General features: G+C 47.6%; 1 protein-coding gene across 1 annotated transcript in view; it reads left to right on the top strand.

The window, feature by feature from the left end:
- The window catches only part of GRIK3 (glutamate ionotropic receptor kainate type subunit 3), a 253,820-nt gene that overhangs the window by 167,382 nt on the left and 70,641 nt on the right, over positions 1-15,797 (top strand). The window contains 3 exon segments of the mRNA XM_048500433.1: positions 7,808-7,861; positions 14,227-14,400; positions 15,187-15,330. Of these exon segments, the coding sequence (XP_048356390.1) occupies positions 7,808-7,861; positions 14,227-14,400; positions 15,187-15,330 (372 nt within the window).

Here is a 15,797-nt window from a genome sequence, read left to right as displayed (position 1 = left end):
CTATCCACCAGACGTCATGGCTTCTCTAAATGAGGCTGTTCTTTCCCTCCCTGGGCCACGTCCTTCCACTGAGAGTAAAGATGGAATGACAACCTGTGCATCCCGATCCTTCAGCTTCTTTCCCAGAGCTTCAAAATCCCTTGTGATGTAGTGGCTAACAGCAGGTGGATTCTAATCTGGAGAACCGGGTTTGATTCTCCATTCCTTCACCTGAGTGGCAGAAACTGATCTGGTGAACCAGATGTGTTTCCGCACTCCTACATTCCTGCTGGGCGACCTTGGGCTAGTCACAGTTCTTCAGAACTCTCTTCGCCCTACCTACCTTACAAAATATCTGTTGTGGGGAGAGGGAGGGAAAGGAGTTTGTAAGCTACCTTGAGTCTCGTTACAGGAGAGAAAGGTGGGGTATAAATCCAAACTACTACTCCCCCTCCCCCCCTCCTCCTTCAAAAGCTATGTCTTGCAGTGTCATTTTGTCCCATGTGGATCAAACGGAAGGGATAATGGTCAGTGGGATTGGCATGCTGAGGCGTAAAATTTGGCTATAAGGTTTATGTAGCTGGGGCAGCCCTCTTGTCATGTGAGAGTGTGATCTGCTTTATTATGATGAACAGCCTCCTGCTTGGAGATTTCATCAGCTGGGAAGGGCAGGGTTCTCACAGACAGCTGGTGAATCATATTCCTTTAAGAGTTCCGTCCACATCCTCAGGTTGTACCAACTGGAAAATATCCATATGGACATGGCAAGGGATATTGAGATAAATGGAGTAACACCTCCCTGATACGTTACCATAATATATCACAATAGAGAACCTGAGTGAAAACCTAACTGGTATTTTTCTGGCGAATCTTGACTCTCAAAAATGCTTGCCCCCAATTTTTTTTAAAAAAGCTTTCCCATTAGCTTAATAGACATTAGGAAATTTTAGCAAACGCCTTGCTAAAATACCAAGTGACTAGACAAGGATTTTTTTCCCTATGGTTGGAAAACAGCCACCATTATACTTTTCATTTCTCCTTTCCTCACAGATGAAGGGTGCATGCAGCCCCATGGAGGAGAGTTTCAGGGAGAATTGTTTTGGCAGGGAAAGGATGAAGTTTTTTCCACAGTCTCTTTTTAAAGGCAAATCAGTTCCCATCCCAAGGGGCATTTTCCTCCGTTCACCGCAGTCTGCACCGTTACCTGTCTGCATGCCCGTACAACAACAGAGAGAACAGAGCAACCTGCAAACACAACCTACTGTTATTTGTGCTGAATATAGACCAATTACATATCTTCTGCTGTGCACCAGGAACGAATGTCTGTTGCATCAAGATTTCTTGTATGGACGTATTTCCCTGAGACCAGTTTTTCACTCTCCATTCTCCCCACAGCAAGCGAGACCACTTGTTCCACAACTTTTATGTCCTTTGTGGCCAGAGCAGGGCAGATTTGCCATTGCTCACAGCTTAACCCCGCGCATCCTTCCGTCACCCATGACCAACCTACTGAGTTTCCCGCTCTCACTCCCTCACGCTGTCCTTCCACGACTTCCCCTCAGCCTGGAGCAGCAGTGGCGTAGTGGCTAAGAGCAGGTGCACTCTGATCTGGAGGAACCGGGTTTGATTCCCAGCTCTGCCACCTGAGCTGTGGAGGCTTATCTGGGGAATTCAGATTAGCCTGTGCACTCCCACACACGCCAGCTGGGTGACCTTGGGCTAGTCACAGCTTCTCGGAGCTCTCTCAGCCCCACCCACCTCACAGGGTGTTTGTTGTGAGGGGGGAAGGGCAAGGAGATTGTAAGCCCCCTTGAGTCTACTGCAGGAGAGAAAGGGGGGATATAAATCCAAACTCCTCCTCCTCCTCCTCTTCTTCTTCTTCTTCTTCTTCTTCTTCTTCTTCTTCTTCTTCTTCTTCTTCTTCTTCTTCTTCTTCTTCTTCTTCTTCTTCTTCTTCTTCTTCTTCTTCTTCTTCTTCTTCTTCTTCTTCTTCTTCTTCTTCTTCTTCTTCTTCTTCTTCTTCTTCTTCCTCCTCCTCCTCCTCCTCCTCCTCCTCCTCCCTGTTGCCATCTCCTTTTAATGATATTAAACACCAGGGCTTCTCTGGCACATTGGGAAAGGGACGATTGGGAACCTGGGAAGCTTGGGAAAAGGCGGCTTGCATTGCCCCTTTGCTGTTGGTGCACTGCCATTACTTCCCATTTTCTTCCCAACAGAGGCCCCTTCCGCACATACAGAATAATGCAATTTCAATCCACTTTCAATGCACTTTGCAGCTGGATTTTACAGTGCAGAATAGCAAAATCCACTTGCAAACAATTGTGAAAGTGGATTGAATGTGCATTATTCTGCATGTGCGGAAGGGGCCGAGAATCAATGACCTGGCACCGAACAAGCAGTGATCCCTTGTTAAAACTTTTTTATATCAATATATCGATATAAACGTGGTGGGCCAAGGGAAAAATTATGCTTCTTTTTGTGAAGGGGGGCCTTTCTGGAGCTTTTTTCCCCATTGGTGACATGTCAAAATGGCAGATCCCCTCATCCTCTTAAGCCCACTGGCCTGCCCCACTGCAAAGGAAGCAAGAAACTGTGGGGGAAACTTGGTGATAATAACCAACGTGCCCCAAAACAAAAGACTCCATGGTGAATTCTATTTGGGACCGTGGCAACCTTGCCATGAATAATGGGGCAATATCACACTTTCCCACAAGCCAAGTAGTTGGCATAAATAATACCTTGGAAAGGGGAATATGATGCTGCTGATTGGAAAATGTCCTTTTCAGTTACATTAATCTGCTGAGTCCTTTACTCTCTCCGCTGCTTACCTTTAGAGTTTAAGATGAGCAGCCAGGTGCCAAAATAACAGCTTAAGCTTTCCAGGTATTACTGCCATTTTTTAAAAGTTCAGATGAGGTCTGTGAGGTATTTGTGGCTCAGGTTCTGATTAATTACCCGATTGCTTTTCCAACCAAGTTATGATGTTCAGCTTACTTCAGAAATTAGATGCCATGAGTAATTAATTTCTTTTTCCTAATAAATTCTTCAGTGACATGCAGATCAGGAAAAGACTGGAAGGGAAAACAGGCTCATGATGGAGTCTCTCGCTGCCCCCCCCCCCCTTGCCGGTCCCTGTGGTTTTCCTCCCTCTGCCTCTATGCTGCATTGCAAACTGCTCCATTGTTCCTCTAAGCTAAATTCTGCCCTAGTAATTTCAGCAGAAGCAGCACAAAGCCAGGAGTCCCTCTGGCAAGAGGCGATTGTTGCGGGGGGGAGGTATGCTGGCTGCCATACTGCGAGTTTGAGCATCCTCGAACACCTGCTTTCTGTGACAAGAGCTCAGGGCAGGCCGTCGAGGTGGAGAGCTGTGCCCGAGCAAGGCTCTGCGTCATCTCCCATCTGAGTGGCAACCTGGATACTGTTCTCTTTAGACTGGAGCTCTGGAGCCTGCGATTTGACTGCTCCTGTTCCAATACCTGCAGCTTCTCTGCAGCCTCTGGCCTTGCCCCGCTCCCAACCACTCCCTCCACCTAGCCATGCCTTCTTTTTCCTGCCACCCCCAGCCCTTGTGCCATGCACTGTGCTCCTTCTATTGGTGTTACCATCTTCCTGTGGGGGTCCTCTACCCAGCCCCTTTGGGTGGCCCTCGGACACCCTGCCTGCTCAGCCATCCCCAGTTCTGATTCAGGCAGCTCTTTCTGTCCCCGAGTCTCAGCTGCCTGCCACCTCTCGTAGACCTGGATTTCAGTGTGATGCTGGTAAGGCAGAAAGAACTCACCTGCAGGACTTTGTGCTCAAATAGCATCTTCTTTAAACCGGGCTAACCCCTGTGCAGAGTAACTGAACAGCCTACATCGCAGCCCGACTGAAACAGGACAATGGGTCCTCACTTGGGAAAGTTTAGTCGGGAAAAGAGGAGGCTTAAGGGGAGACCTGATCACTCTCTGTAAGTATTTGAAGGGCTGTCACTTAGAAGAGGGCAGGGAGCTGTTCCTCCTGGCAGCGGAGGAGAGGACTTGCAATAATGGGTATGAATTATGGGTGGAAAGGTACTGGCTGGACATTAGGATTTTTTTTTTTACTGTAAGGGTAGTTCAGCTGCCTAGGGAAGTGGGGAGCTCCTCCTCTCTGGCAGCCTTCAAGCAGCAGTTGAATGAACACTTGTCAGGGATGCTCTTCTAGGCCAATCCTGTATTGAGCAGAGAGTTGGATGACCTGTATGATTCCAACTCTATGATTCTATGGATGGTTCTGCACAAGAGTCCTTTGGCCATACCGGTATCACAACAAACTCAGTCCTGAAGCCACAGTTGGGCCCGGGACACGGGTAATGTTGGGGGCCCTGCTGTGGTCCCACACAAGGACCTATCCATGTATGAACCCAGCTGAGGGAAGGGGAGTCATGCTTGCATATGCATGTACGTGGGTTCTTCTTGCCCTGTCACAAGGACCTGCTGAGATTCAGTGTCACTTTACAAGCGGACAAGCCATTTCCTTTTTTAAAAAATAAAAAAATCTCAAAGAAAATACCAAGAACAATACCAAGGCAGAGTTTGGGGCATACACCGGACCTCAGAAAGGAAATGCTTCCGCTTGCCGGGAGTGGGGCAGAGGTACTTGCCCCATCTCCCTCTCTCGGCAGCTGTGATTGGACAGCATTTAGTCAAAACTAAAACTGGCCAAGATACAATTTGACTGTAAAAGATGGGGATTCACTACCTTCTTCTAAATATATTAGCTGTGTAAAGATGTGAGTTTTGTTTGGGGGAATATCTGCAGCCCTTTTCCTTTGCCAGCACCTGCATGGCGTGTGAATTCAACCTACCCATTAAGATCTTCCATGCACCTTCTTGGAAACGTTAAATCTTTCTGTGGGTGCCAGCATCAGCAATCTTCCCGGGTTATTTTGGTCGCTTTTTTTTCTTTTGCAACATGCCAGGTATTTTCAATTTGTGCTAATTGATTTGATGGCATCGGTGATTATGTGGAACAGCGCTGGGTCTCGGCCCTCCCCCCCTCCACTCCCCACCCCTTGCCATACAGTTATCTCTGCAGCATTCTTTGACCCTAGAAATATCTCTAATTAGCATTTGCAAGTACTGAGACTAATCCTCTGTCTAACAAATATGGGGGACATCGTCGTTTATTTCTTAATTAGCTGAGGGCATATGAAGGGCCCGCACACAAAGCCGATTCAGATTTAACTCAATAAAAAATTCCCACCCCCACCTCCCACCATGTTTCTGCAGGGCTTGGAATTTTTGTATATGGCTCTTGCATTCATTTCAGATCAGAAGAGCAGAGTCTGATTGAGGAGTTTACCAGCCGGACCGCACAATACCCTTTTTAGGAGTCCCGCTGCTTTCAGAGTGCGCTTAGCCACTTCAGGCCTGGGAGGGAGGAAAAAAGGGTACAGTTCACTGGGGCTACAGGGAAGCCAAGAGTACAAGCGGATGACCGTAATATGGTTAGGGTGCCAGTTGGGTTGGAGAAAAACTGTCCTGTCCCTTTAACAGAGGCTTAGATTGCAGGCATGAGCAGCTGATTCTTATCATGGCATGAAGGTCAATAGCTTCCTCCAAAGTGCCAGCACAGTTTCCCCCTCCAGGCCATTGGCGGCCCTAAATATGGTCCATCAATGTTGTTTGGAAACAATCTCACAAGCCTCATTCCTGTTCATCCAAGAGCTTGGAAAGTTCCTCGGCCCTCCCAAGGCTCCGTCTGGCAAGGCACCCTTTTGCCCGACTCCCACAATACCAGCTTTTCTCTAGCTATTAACCGCTTGTCAGGTCTTAAGACTGAAGTCAATAAGCGAACTCTGGATGCTTGATCAGAAGTCTTTATTGAATGCAGCTAGCACCTGTCTTTTGCAAAGCCAGTTCTGCCGGGCTAAGAAAATACAGTTACATTTTTCTCCTCAGAGTTCCCGCCATACATCCCCCCTCCCTGATTTCCATGGAATGTGAGAACAACACAGTGATCAGGCCTCGATATTCAAAGTATAAGAAAGTTTAATGAACAAAAATAAAAACAGTTTGCATGGTCTGCACAAGGATCAGGCTGACAACATACAATCCCCTCACCTTACGCTCAGTACTTCTCCTAAACAATGTTAAATTAGGATAGGCTAGTATCGCTTAAAGTTTTTTCCCCTGAAAATTTTTATTTTATCAACAAAAGATTACAGGAAAAGAAAAGAATGTTAACAGTCATAGCAATAAGAGTAATAAAAGGGGTAAAGAAAGGAAAGGATGAAAAAGAAAAGAAAGACTAACAAGAAGAAAAACAAAGATAAGGGAGAGCTCAATGGCTCATTCACACCGCTGATTCTGGGGTTGTTTTTTTCCAGAACTAAAATCCAGACCCTTTCAGTCTACCTGTCAAATTTGAGGTCCCCAATAACTGGGGAGGTGAGAGCTAAGGAAAACTTGCTCTACAGTTGGCAAAAGCAGCCCCTATCAGCAGTTTGGGAGCATTCAGAGGCTCAACCAGTGTGAAATACCATTGCACCAGAAGTGTAGTATCTCCAAGGCCCCTCCTGTACAGCAAATGTATAGCGGGTTGCAGTTGGGATAAAGTAACCCGCTTTCCTAACTGGGAGTGCTTTGATTGTGAGTTCCTGCATTGCAGGGAGTTGGACTTAATGGCCCTTGTGGTCTTTTCCAACTTTGTGATTCTATGATTCCTGTTTTCATGGTTGCATGCATCTGTGCAGGCTGCAGTTGGAGCCCACAGAAACAATACGGGTTGCTGTCGCGCCTTCGCACGGAGACACGTCTAATTTTTTTAATTTACCTCCCACCGATGCGTAGCTACGCAGGCGTGCACAAATGAACCCCCACAGCCATGCTGACATCTGATGATGCCACGATACAACCATCTGCACACAGATGTAAGCCACGAAATTTTTTTAAAAGGGAAGCGCAGCCGAATAAAGCTCCTCCTGCCCTGCCGTTCAGTTGCAAACAACTGATTTTTCAAAAGACTTGCAAATAGCACAATTCTCAAAAAACCCGGATTGGGGGAAATAACATGGGGCAGACTTGCTTCAGGGGTGGGATCTGTGTGAGGTGACCCCCAAAATTGGATTTTCCCCCGTTCTAAACCCGTGTTTTATGGCCCGTGCAGAGTGGGCCTTACAGTTGTAGAGAATTAGAATTCTCCAACTGCCTTCACAGGTCAGGATTTCTTTCCATGGTCTCTTGACATTTGCTAAAGAAAAGGTCCCACTATAAAAATTCACTTCTTCATGGTCTGAACCTCCCTGACAAAAGCCAGAAGGCAAGAGAGAGCTTCTTTCTCATGTCCCCTTACGATGTCCCTTTCCCCTCGGATCATGCCCAATCTTTACCAGCTATGAGCTTTCATCTGGGCTCCAGTAGACAGGCAGAGTACAGTCATAATGTGATCTCGATTGTGGAAGATATTTTTCCACAAATGTAGTTTGCAAAATAAAAGTAGAACTTTCTTTCATGACTGATGAGATTGCAACTGGGGGAAGGGATCGTTTATGGGGGAAACTATGAGCCTTTTGGAGGGTCAGGGCCAGGAGAAAATTTTCTAGACCACAGGTGTCAAATTCGCGGCCCTCCAGATGTTCATGAACTACAATTCCCATCAGCCCTTGCCAGTATAACCAATGTTCATGTTGGGAGGGACTGATGGGAATTGTAGTTCATGAACATCTGGAGGGCCGCAAGTTTGACACCCCTGTTCTAGACCTACCTAGTTGACTAACTCTGGCTTTCCTGGGCATCCTGTCCCCTCCAGGACCCTGCAGGCTCCTTTCTTGCTTCCTTTTCTCATGCTGCCTTTCCCTCTTTTTCAGGCCATGGCAATGGGAATGATGACTGAATACTACCACTTCATCTTCACTACACTGGTAAAGTATCGTGCTTTGCATTGCCTCTCATTTCCATATAAGTTTAGTCAGCGTCCCAGCTGTGGAACACATCACAGCAAAAACTGCTTGGATGGATGGAAGAGTTTCCTGGCTTTGCCACCTGTTAGCACTTGGGTACCTGCCATCATGAGTAGAGTGGAGACTTGAACTCAGGTCTCCAGTACTTGCTGAAATGTATTTCACTAACTGTTGGTGCAACAGCAAAATTAAAATATCCCAAAAGGTTTGACTTAAGAGACTATTAGGCACATATGTGTCTTTCCTTTACCTACTTTGGCCTGTGTTTTGTGTGGCTTCACAACAACCTGGTGAAGCAGCCCTCAGTCAAGGTTGCTAGTAAATGCCAGGAGATTTTGAAGGTTGTGCCCAGTGAGGATGGAGTTTGGGGAAAATGCAACATCACTTCCAGGTGATACTCTAGGAATTTCCCCTCCATGATAAACACCTAGAGTGGCAGACCATTTTTCAGCCATTTTTTCCTGCTCAATTTTTCAAGGGCAGGATAGTAGAACTAAGGGCAGGGACATAGTGATTAAGAGTGGCACAGTGTAGTGGTTAAAAGCAGCAGACTCTAATCTAGAAAACCAGGTTTGATTCCCCACTCCTCCATATGAAGCCTGCTGAGTGATCTTGGGCCAGTCACAGTTCTCTCTGAACTCTCTCAGCCCCACCTACCTCACAAAATGCTTGTTGTGGTGGGGGTCGTGGTGATTGTAAGCTGCTTTGAGACTACTTGGGTTGAGAAAAGGGGTGTATAAAATCAACTCTCCTTTTTCTACTTCAAATTGCAAGCTTGCATTCAAATATTTCCTTTTTACAAGGAACAGGCTAGACCAGGGGTAGGGAACCTGCGGCTCTCCAGATGTTCAGGAACTACAATTCCCATCAGCCCCTACCAGCATGGCCAATTGGCCATGCTGACAGAGGCTGATGGGAATTGTAGTTCCTGAACATCTGGAGAGCCGCAGGTTCCCTACCCCTGGGCTAGGCCAACGACTGGTAATCCTATAGAGACCTTCTGCTCTGCATTCGCTGATCCCACCACTGCTCTGTTGGGAAAACGCTGGGGGAAATTAGGTGGGGAGATTGGCGTTGTGCCAACACCATTATGTTGCTTCCAGGGTGACCTGAAAGCAAAGGCGTATCTAGGGGAAATGTAGCTTGGTGCAAAATCTGAGTCCCCCCACCCCGTATGGGTGGCCGCCCTCCCCCACCACGACCAAACAATTTTTTTTGTACCAGGTCTTGAAGTCAGTGTATGGACCAGGTGGGAAGTAGGAGGAGTCACGCCCCCCATGTGACTAAATGGCTGCAGCCCAGCGACATTTGACCCCATATGTTCCCCTGGGCGGTACGCCTCTGCCTGAAGGTGACCTAACCACTTTAGGCAGTGCTCTAGTTTTCGCCTCAAACTCCAGTTCAGCCTTAGAATTCCGGTCTGTGCCAGCAGTGATGCCATGAAAGGGTAAGTTCTCCGCCCCCTTGATCTCCCATTGGGCAATGCTGTGTGACCTGCTTAAGGATCCACAGGGAATGCGTGGCAGAGGAGGTGGGGAATGTCACTCTCTTATCTGCCAGATCTCATCCCCCAAGGGAAACACACAGTTGGGGAAACAACCCGGCCAAACCTTTTGTTTAAATTATCTTCCCTCCCCAAAATAGAGACATTTTAATTACTGCCGCTGTTGTTATCTGTCTGTAGCAGCTTCATGCAACCGCCTGATAACTTCCTATTAATCAAGCCCAGCTGAGATGCGGCAGCCTTTTCTGTGAGTAAGCAAAAGCCCGAAGGTGATGCTGAAGAAGGGCTGGGAGCAGGAGGGATCAAGAAAGAATTATAATCCATTAATAGATAAGCAATTAGTGCCACTTTCCTGAAATAACAGCTGCATCTTGGGAAAGATATTTTAAACTGTTGTACCTCTAGGCAATGGCTTTTTTTTTTCTCCAGCGCTGCCATACGAGGCTCAGGAGGTGCGATTGAATTAGTCTGTTGTGTTGAGCTAAAAGGTCCCTAGCGGACATCAAACGCTGCAGAGCAGCATTCGGCGAGGCGGGGGCAACATTTTTACCAAAAGACAAGGTTGAATCACGTTGGAGCCTGCGAGAGGCCGTTCTAGCCCGGCTGTGTGTGGCTTTGAAAATGGAGGGAACTGGAAGGACGCCAGCTCGGTTGTGCAAATATTCACAGGGGGTGGGATCTGGTCTGGCAGCGGGTGCCTTCCTGGCTTTGTTGTGTGAAAGAATAACCCAGTCATTCTCTCCCCCGCCCCCTCCTTCCTTACCAAAGAACCGTTTCAAACGGGATGCTGGCAGTCATGACCTCATTTGCATGACGTTGCACACTTAAAGTGAACTGATGTGTGTGTGCACATCATTAGCAGACCAGCCCAGTATCCACCTAGGTCAGGGGTCGGCAACCTTTACCACCGAAAGAGCCATTTGGACTCATTTTCCATGGCACCGAAGATCTACCGAGCCGGAGAGGCAGCTCTGCATGGAGCCGCGCCTCCGGTTTGACCCATCCATTCACCTTTCCTTCCAGTGCTGGGAGGCAGAGGCGCTGGGCAGGGAAACCCCCTCTACCCGAAGGAGCAGGCAGCCACGAAGGAGCAGGCAGCCCAAAGGAGCAGGCAGGAATGGTGACTGCAGGGATGGCAGAGGAGAGATAGCAACTGCTCTGGAGGGACACGCCCACGCTACTTGGAGAGCAGCTTGGGTGTCTCCCTCCAGCCCTCCAGAGCAGTGCTGGAAGGAGAGGTGTGTGGAGGGGACACGAAAAGCGGCGCCCTCACACACGGAGCCGCCCCAGCCCCTCCACTCACCTTTCCTTCCAGAGCTGCTCTGGAGGGCTGGAGGGACATGGCCACGCTACCCTCCGACCTCCAGGCCACGCGGAGCCGCAGTATAAGTCTGAAAGAGCCGCATGCAGCTCTGGAGCCGCGGGTTGCAGAGCCCTGACCTAGTTAACTGCAGGGGCATACTGCCCAGGGGAACATATGGGGTCAAATGTCCCTAGGCTGTGACCATTTAGTCACGTGGGGGGCGGAAAATCGCTCCCCCCACACCCCTCCTCCTTCCCCTTGGGTCCATACATGGACTTCAAGACAGAGAGATTTCTCTCTCTGGCAAGGTCATGGTGGGGGTGGGTGGCCACTCATACCAGGAGTGCGAAAACTTTTGCACCGGGCTACATTTTTCCCAGATACGCCTCTCGGTGCCTGATCTTGGCATTCTGTCGTTTCAAATGTAGAACCAGGGAGCCACACCCTATTGCTTTGTAAATCACTGGCCCATTTCAAGAATTTCAGGGAATTTCACAGCCACAAATGAGAGCTTCTCTGACAGCGTGGGATGAACCTCAGAGAACTTCCGTCAAAGGCGCTTCCAGAATAGCTGAGCTTTGGTGCCCGATCTGCCGGCACGTGCCAACATTGCAAGGTGAACTTTGGGAGGAAATGACGCTTGATTCATGAGACTGCCAACCACATCGCAAGCCAGACCAGGGAATTGGGAACTTGGTGCCATCACCAGCAATGGTTCCCTTTGGAAATGGCAAGGGAGGGTTGGACCCTTTTCCTTGAGCCAGTCACGTTGCCAGTCACATAAAGGTTCAAAACAGCCCGCTTCTTACTAGGGCTTTTCTCTCTCAGTGCACTCTTCCTCCATGTCCCCCGCTAGTAACGCTACTGCCGAGCTCCATCTTCCTCCCCCTCCCTGGGGTCAGCTATTCCTCCATTCTGCTGAGCGGAGCAGCTGTCAGTTGCCCCTGGCTTGCTTCATTTCCGAGACCCATTCAGAGTCTCTTTCGGCGAGGCTTGAATTGCAGTCCTCCCCGTGGCGGAAAGTTAATATTCTGGCACGACTCTGCAGAGCCAAGAGATGCATTAAGGGAGTGCACTGGAGCAGGGCTTGCAAATGTCCCCTTCGCTCTCTTGTGCTCACTGCCAAGCGGCAGCACCAGGCTGCCTGCCAGCAGTCTGCCCAAGCACTTCCCCTCTCTCCCCCCCCCCCTTCAATTAATTGCATAAAGGGCATTCTCATTCATTTGCAGCCAGTGGAGGTAGGTCAGAAAGGCGAGGGATGCTTCTTTGCTCCTCTTTGATAGCAGTCTGCAAACTGGCACAGGCCAAATTCTAAGTCTTCTAGAATTCTGCACTCTTGCCTGATAATACAGTAATAAGAAGGCACAGATCCCCCCCCCCCCCCGGTTTTAATGTAATCTTCCCTCTCAGCATGGTGTAGCAGTTAAGAACAGTAGACTCTGATCTGGAGAACTGGACTTGTATCCCCACCCCTCCACGTGAAGCCTGCTGGGTGACCTTGGACCAGTCACAGTTGTCTCAGAACTCTCTCAGCTTACTTCACAAAGTGTCTGTGTGGGGAGAGGAAGGGAGTGAGTTGGCTGCTCCATCCTGATCTGAATCCAGCCACTGCACAATCGGGTTGATTGCTTTCCCCCCCAGTCCCTGATGGCCTCATCTTGTAATGTCTGTTCATTAGGAGCAGCAGTAGCATAGTGGTTAAAAGCAGGTGTATTCTAATCTGGAGGAACTGGGTTTGATTTCCCGCTCTGCCGCTTGAGCTGTTGAGGCTTATCTGGGGAGTTCAGATTAGCCTGTGCACTCCAACACGGGCCAGCTGGGTGACCTTGGGCTAGTCACAGCTCTAAGGAGTTCTCTCAGCCCCACCTACCTCACAGGGTGTTTGTTGTGTGGGGGGAAAGGAAAGGACTTTGTAAGCCCCTTTGAGTCTCCTAAAGGAGAGAAAGGGGGATATAAATCCAACTCTTCTTCTTCTTCACCATTTGTTTAAACTGTACACGTGCAGAAATCAGGCAAACGTGTGTTGCGCAGGTCTTATGTGCAGGGGAAAGTTGATTTTGCAGGAGCCAGACTTGTGTGGCCCTGCAAAGGGCAGTCCCACCAAGAGAGAAGAAAGCTGCTCTTCTTTCCAGGTGACCTGATGTTCTTCTGGAAGTGTTTCCTTTGCTGTCACTTTGGTCAATGTTTTTTCCCAGCTGTGGCAGGACACTAGTCTCTCTCTGTTTTTCTCTTCTTCCTCTGTTTTTTATTTCTCAGGAAGTCAGAAGGTATTGAAAGCATTTGCTGTTTGGAAGTGGCAAGAGGGCTGAGATTTAATGTCTCACTATTCAAATGCCTATTTTTTCCTTCTCCGAGATGTTTAAAATGTACGCTTCTGGTTGGGAATTATAATAATTATAATTAATTATCCTAATAGATGACAAGGCAGTGCCTCTCAGCTGGAATTGCCACAGAGCAGAATTTGAAACCAGATTCGTTGGGGCATGCGCGTGCAAATGTTTGTAGGAATTCGAAGTGAAGGCAGGGGAGTTCAGAGAAGGCTACTGATGCATCTCCCGGGGCTTTTTACTCATCCTGAACTGTGGCACAAGGCCCCAATCCTGAAGGCTGCTCCTCCTCTGTTGCAAAAAACAAGATGAAGTCCAGAGGAGGGGAACATTTCATTTATAGCCCACCTTTCTTGCTGAAAATCTAGGTGAAGAACACAGTTCAAAACAATGTAATCAGTATAATAATCCAAACAGTGGGATCAAAATGCAATTTATACCCATATGTGGTTAGAATGTCCAGAAGTAAAACATTTGTGGGAAAATGGTTATAATGTATATGGAAAAATATGTGAACGTAAAAATAAAGATAAACATAGATCTATTATTTATAGGTATACTGAAACATACAATAATAGAACAAAGAAAGAGAATGTTATTTAAACTTATGATCAGAGAGGCCCATGCAGTAATAGCATTAGGGGGGAAAGACAAAAGAATCCGGACAATACAGAAATGGTTGGAATATATATGGGAACAAATACAATTAGAAATTGTTGACATAATGTCTAGAAACCAAATATGGCAAGAAAAACAAAAGGATATGATATGGATCTGGACTGAATTCAAAGACTGATTAAACAAAATTGGAATCACAGAAGAAAACTGGAAAAGAAGACTAGAAAGAATGGACCTGCTGCTGCACGTTTAAAGAAAAGAAGAAGAAGGGGGGAGGAGTGGGGGAAAAGGGGGGTAAAAGGATATGGAGGATGAAACATAAAGATATATAGCATAAATCTGTAACAATCCAAAATATCAATAAATTTTTTTAAAAAAAAATAATCCAAACAGTGCACAAAGACTGGATCCCAACATTAGGGAACAATGCAAAGGTTGACAAATAATGCATATAACCAAACAATAAAACGAGATGGCAAAAAGTGGAAAGCAGTGCATTCAAAACAGTACAATGCAGACAACCAACAAGGTAAAAAAAAATTGGATGACAATTTTTTCCCCTCTTTCTTCAAAGGATCTTTATGCATTAGATCTGGAGCAATATCGCTACTCCGGGGTGAATCTGACTGGCTTCCGGATCTTGAACGTGGAGAACCCCCACGTGTCTGCCATCACTGAGAAGTGGTCCACAGAAAGATTGCAGGTGGCCCCCAAGCCAGAACCAGGGTTGATTGCTGGAGCAATGATGGTACGAGGGCCACGGCCTTTTGTTTGTGCAGTGTTGAAACGCTGGATTGGGGTGGGAGTCAGTTTGTTGCCGGGTGAGATGGCAGAGAGCCCAGCATTCCCTGAAGTCAGGTCACACATTCAGCAGCAAGGCATTGGGCAAAATTGCTCACTACATATGAATGCATGTAGGAAAAATCTGACGGCTCCTGCTAGAGACAAGTCATTTGGAGGGACAAGTAATAGAGGGGAGCAGGGGCGTATCTGCCAGAGGAACATGGGGTATCACATGCCCTTGGGCGCACACCATCTAATTACGCTGGGGGGTGACGGATCTGGGCCATGCTTGCCAGCTCCGGGCAGTTGACCTGGGCTCCTTGCCAGCTCCGGGCAGTAGACATGGGCAATGGGGGAGGAAAATTCAGATTTTGCCCCTAGGCTCCATTTTTCCTAGATACACCTCTGGAGGGAAGGGCTTAATTTAGTTCCCACCCAATTGCAACCCCATTTCAAGTCAGTTTGCCTTGTGACATTTCAGATGCATGATTATGAGAATGAGTGCTGAAGCCACACGTACTTGCGCATACAGGCACAGACTTGGCTAAAGTCAGCCTTGTCTTTTGGGTTGGAAGGAGGGAGATGTTCTCCTAGAGGGCTTCGGAAGGCAAGAGCCAGAGCACATGCTTCCTACCACAGAGTACAGGCTTCCCAGCACACGCTTCCCACCACAGGTGTGGGGGCTGATGTTTGATTATTTCTTTGCCTCCAAAACACTTATCCATACAAATCCAGCTCCCCTTCATTTTAGACAGATGCTGCCCTGTTGTACGATGCAGTCCATATTGTCTCTGTGTGCTACCAGCGAGCCCCCCAGATGACGGTCAATTCCCTCCAGTGCCATCGGCATAAAGCATGGCGGTTTGGCGGCCGCTTCATGAATTTTATCAAGGAGGTAAGCTGAGCATCTTTGGCAATCAGCCACTGTTTTAGCACTTGGAGGTCAGGAAAACACTGACTCTGGAGAGGCACTTTGGTTTTCGCAGCCAGATTTGGCTGAAATATTAAGTAAGGCAACACGCTATTATCTGCTGATTTGGTGAATTAATTAGTAAAAGCTTTAGTGGGAGTCAGTCATCAAGAGAAAATTTCAGTCAGTGGGAGCTGAGATAAAAGGGCACCCAGTCATTTTTTTAAAAAAAAACTTGATTCAACGAAGTTGTGTTAAAGATTGCTTTTAACTCTTAACAATTGCAGTGGCTTTTATTGGCTAAACTACACGTTCTTGGACACTGCCTTCAGTGGCTCAGAAAGGCACGTATAATAAAGTTCGACTGTGGCAATTTTATGTAAATGTAATTAAGCTAAGTAATTAATTGATTAAAAGGCAGGAGATTAATCACCTGCATCTGAATCTGCTGA

This window comes from Sphaerodactylus townsendi, linkage group LG06 (assembly GCF_021028975.2).
Source record: "Sphaerodactylus townsendi isolate TG3544 linkage group LG06, MPM_Stown_v2.3, whole genome shotgun sequence".
Classification (NCBI taxonomy): Eukaryota; Metazoa; Chordata; class Lepidosauria; order Squamata; family Sphaerodactylidae; genus Sphaerodactylus; species Sphaerodactylus townsendi.
The sequence above is the reverse complement of the archived record's forward strand: the minus strand, read 5'-3'. Positions and strand labels throughout refer to the sequence as shown.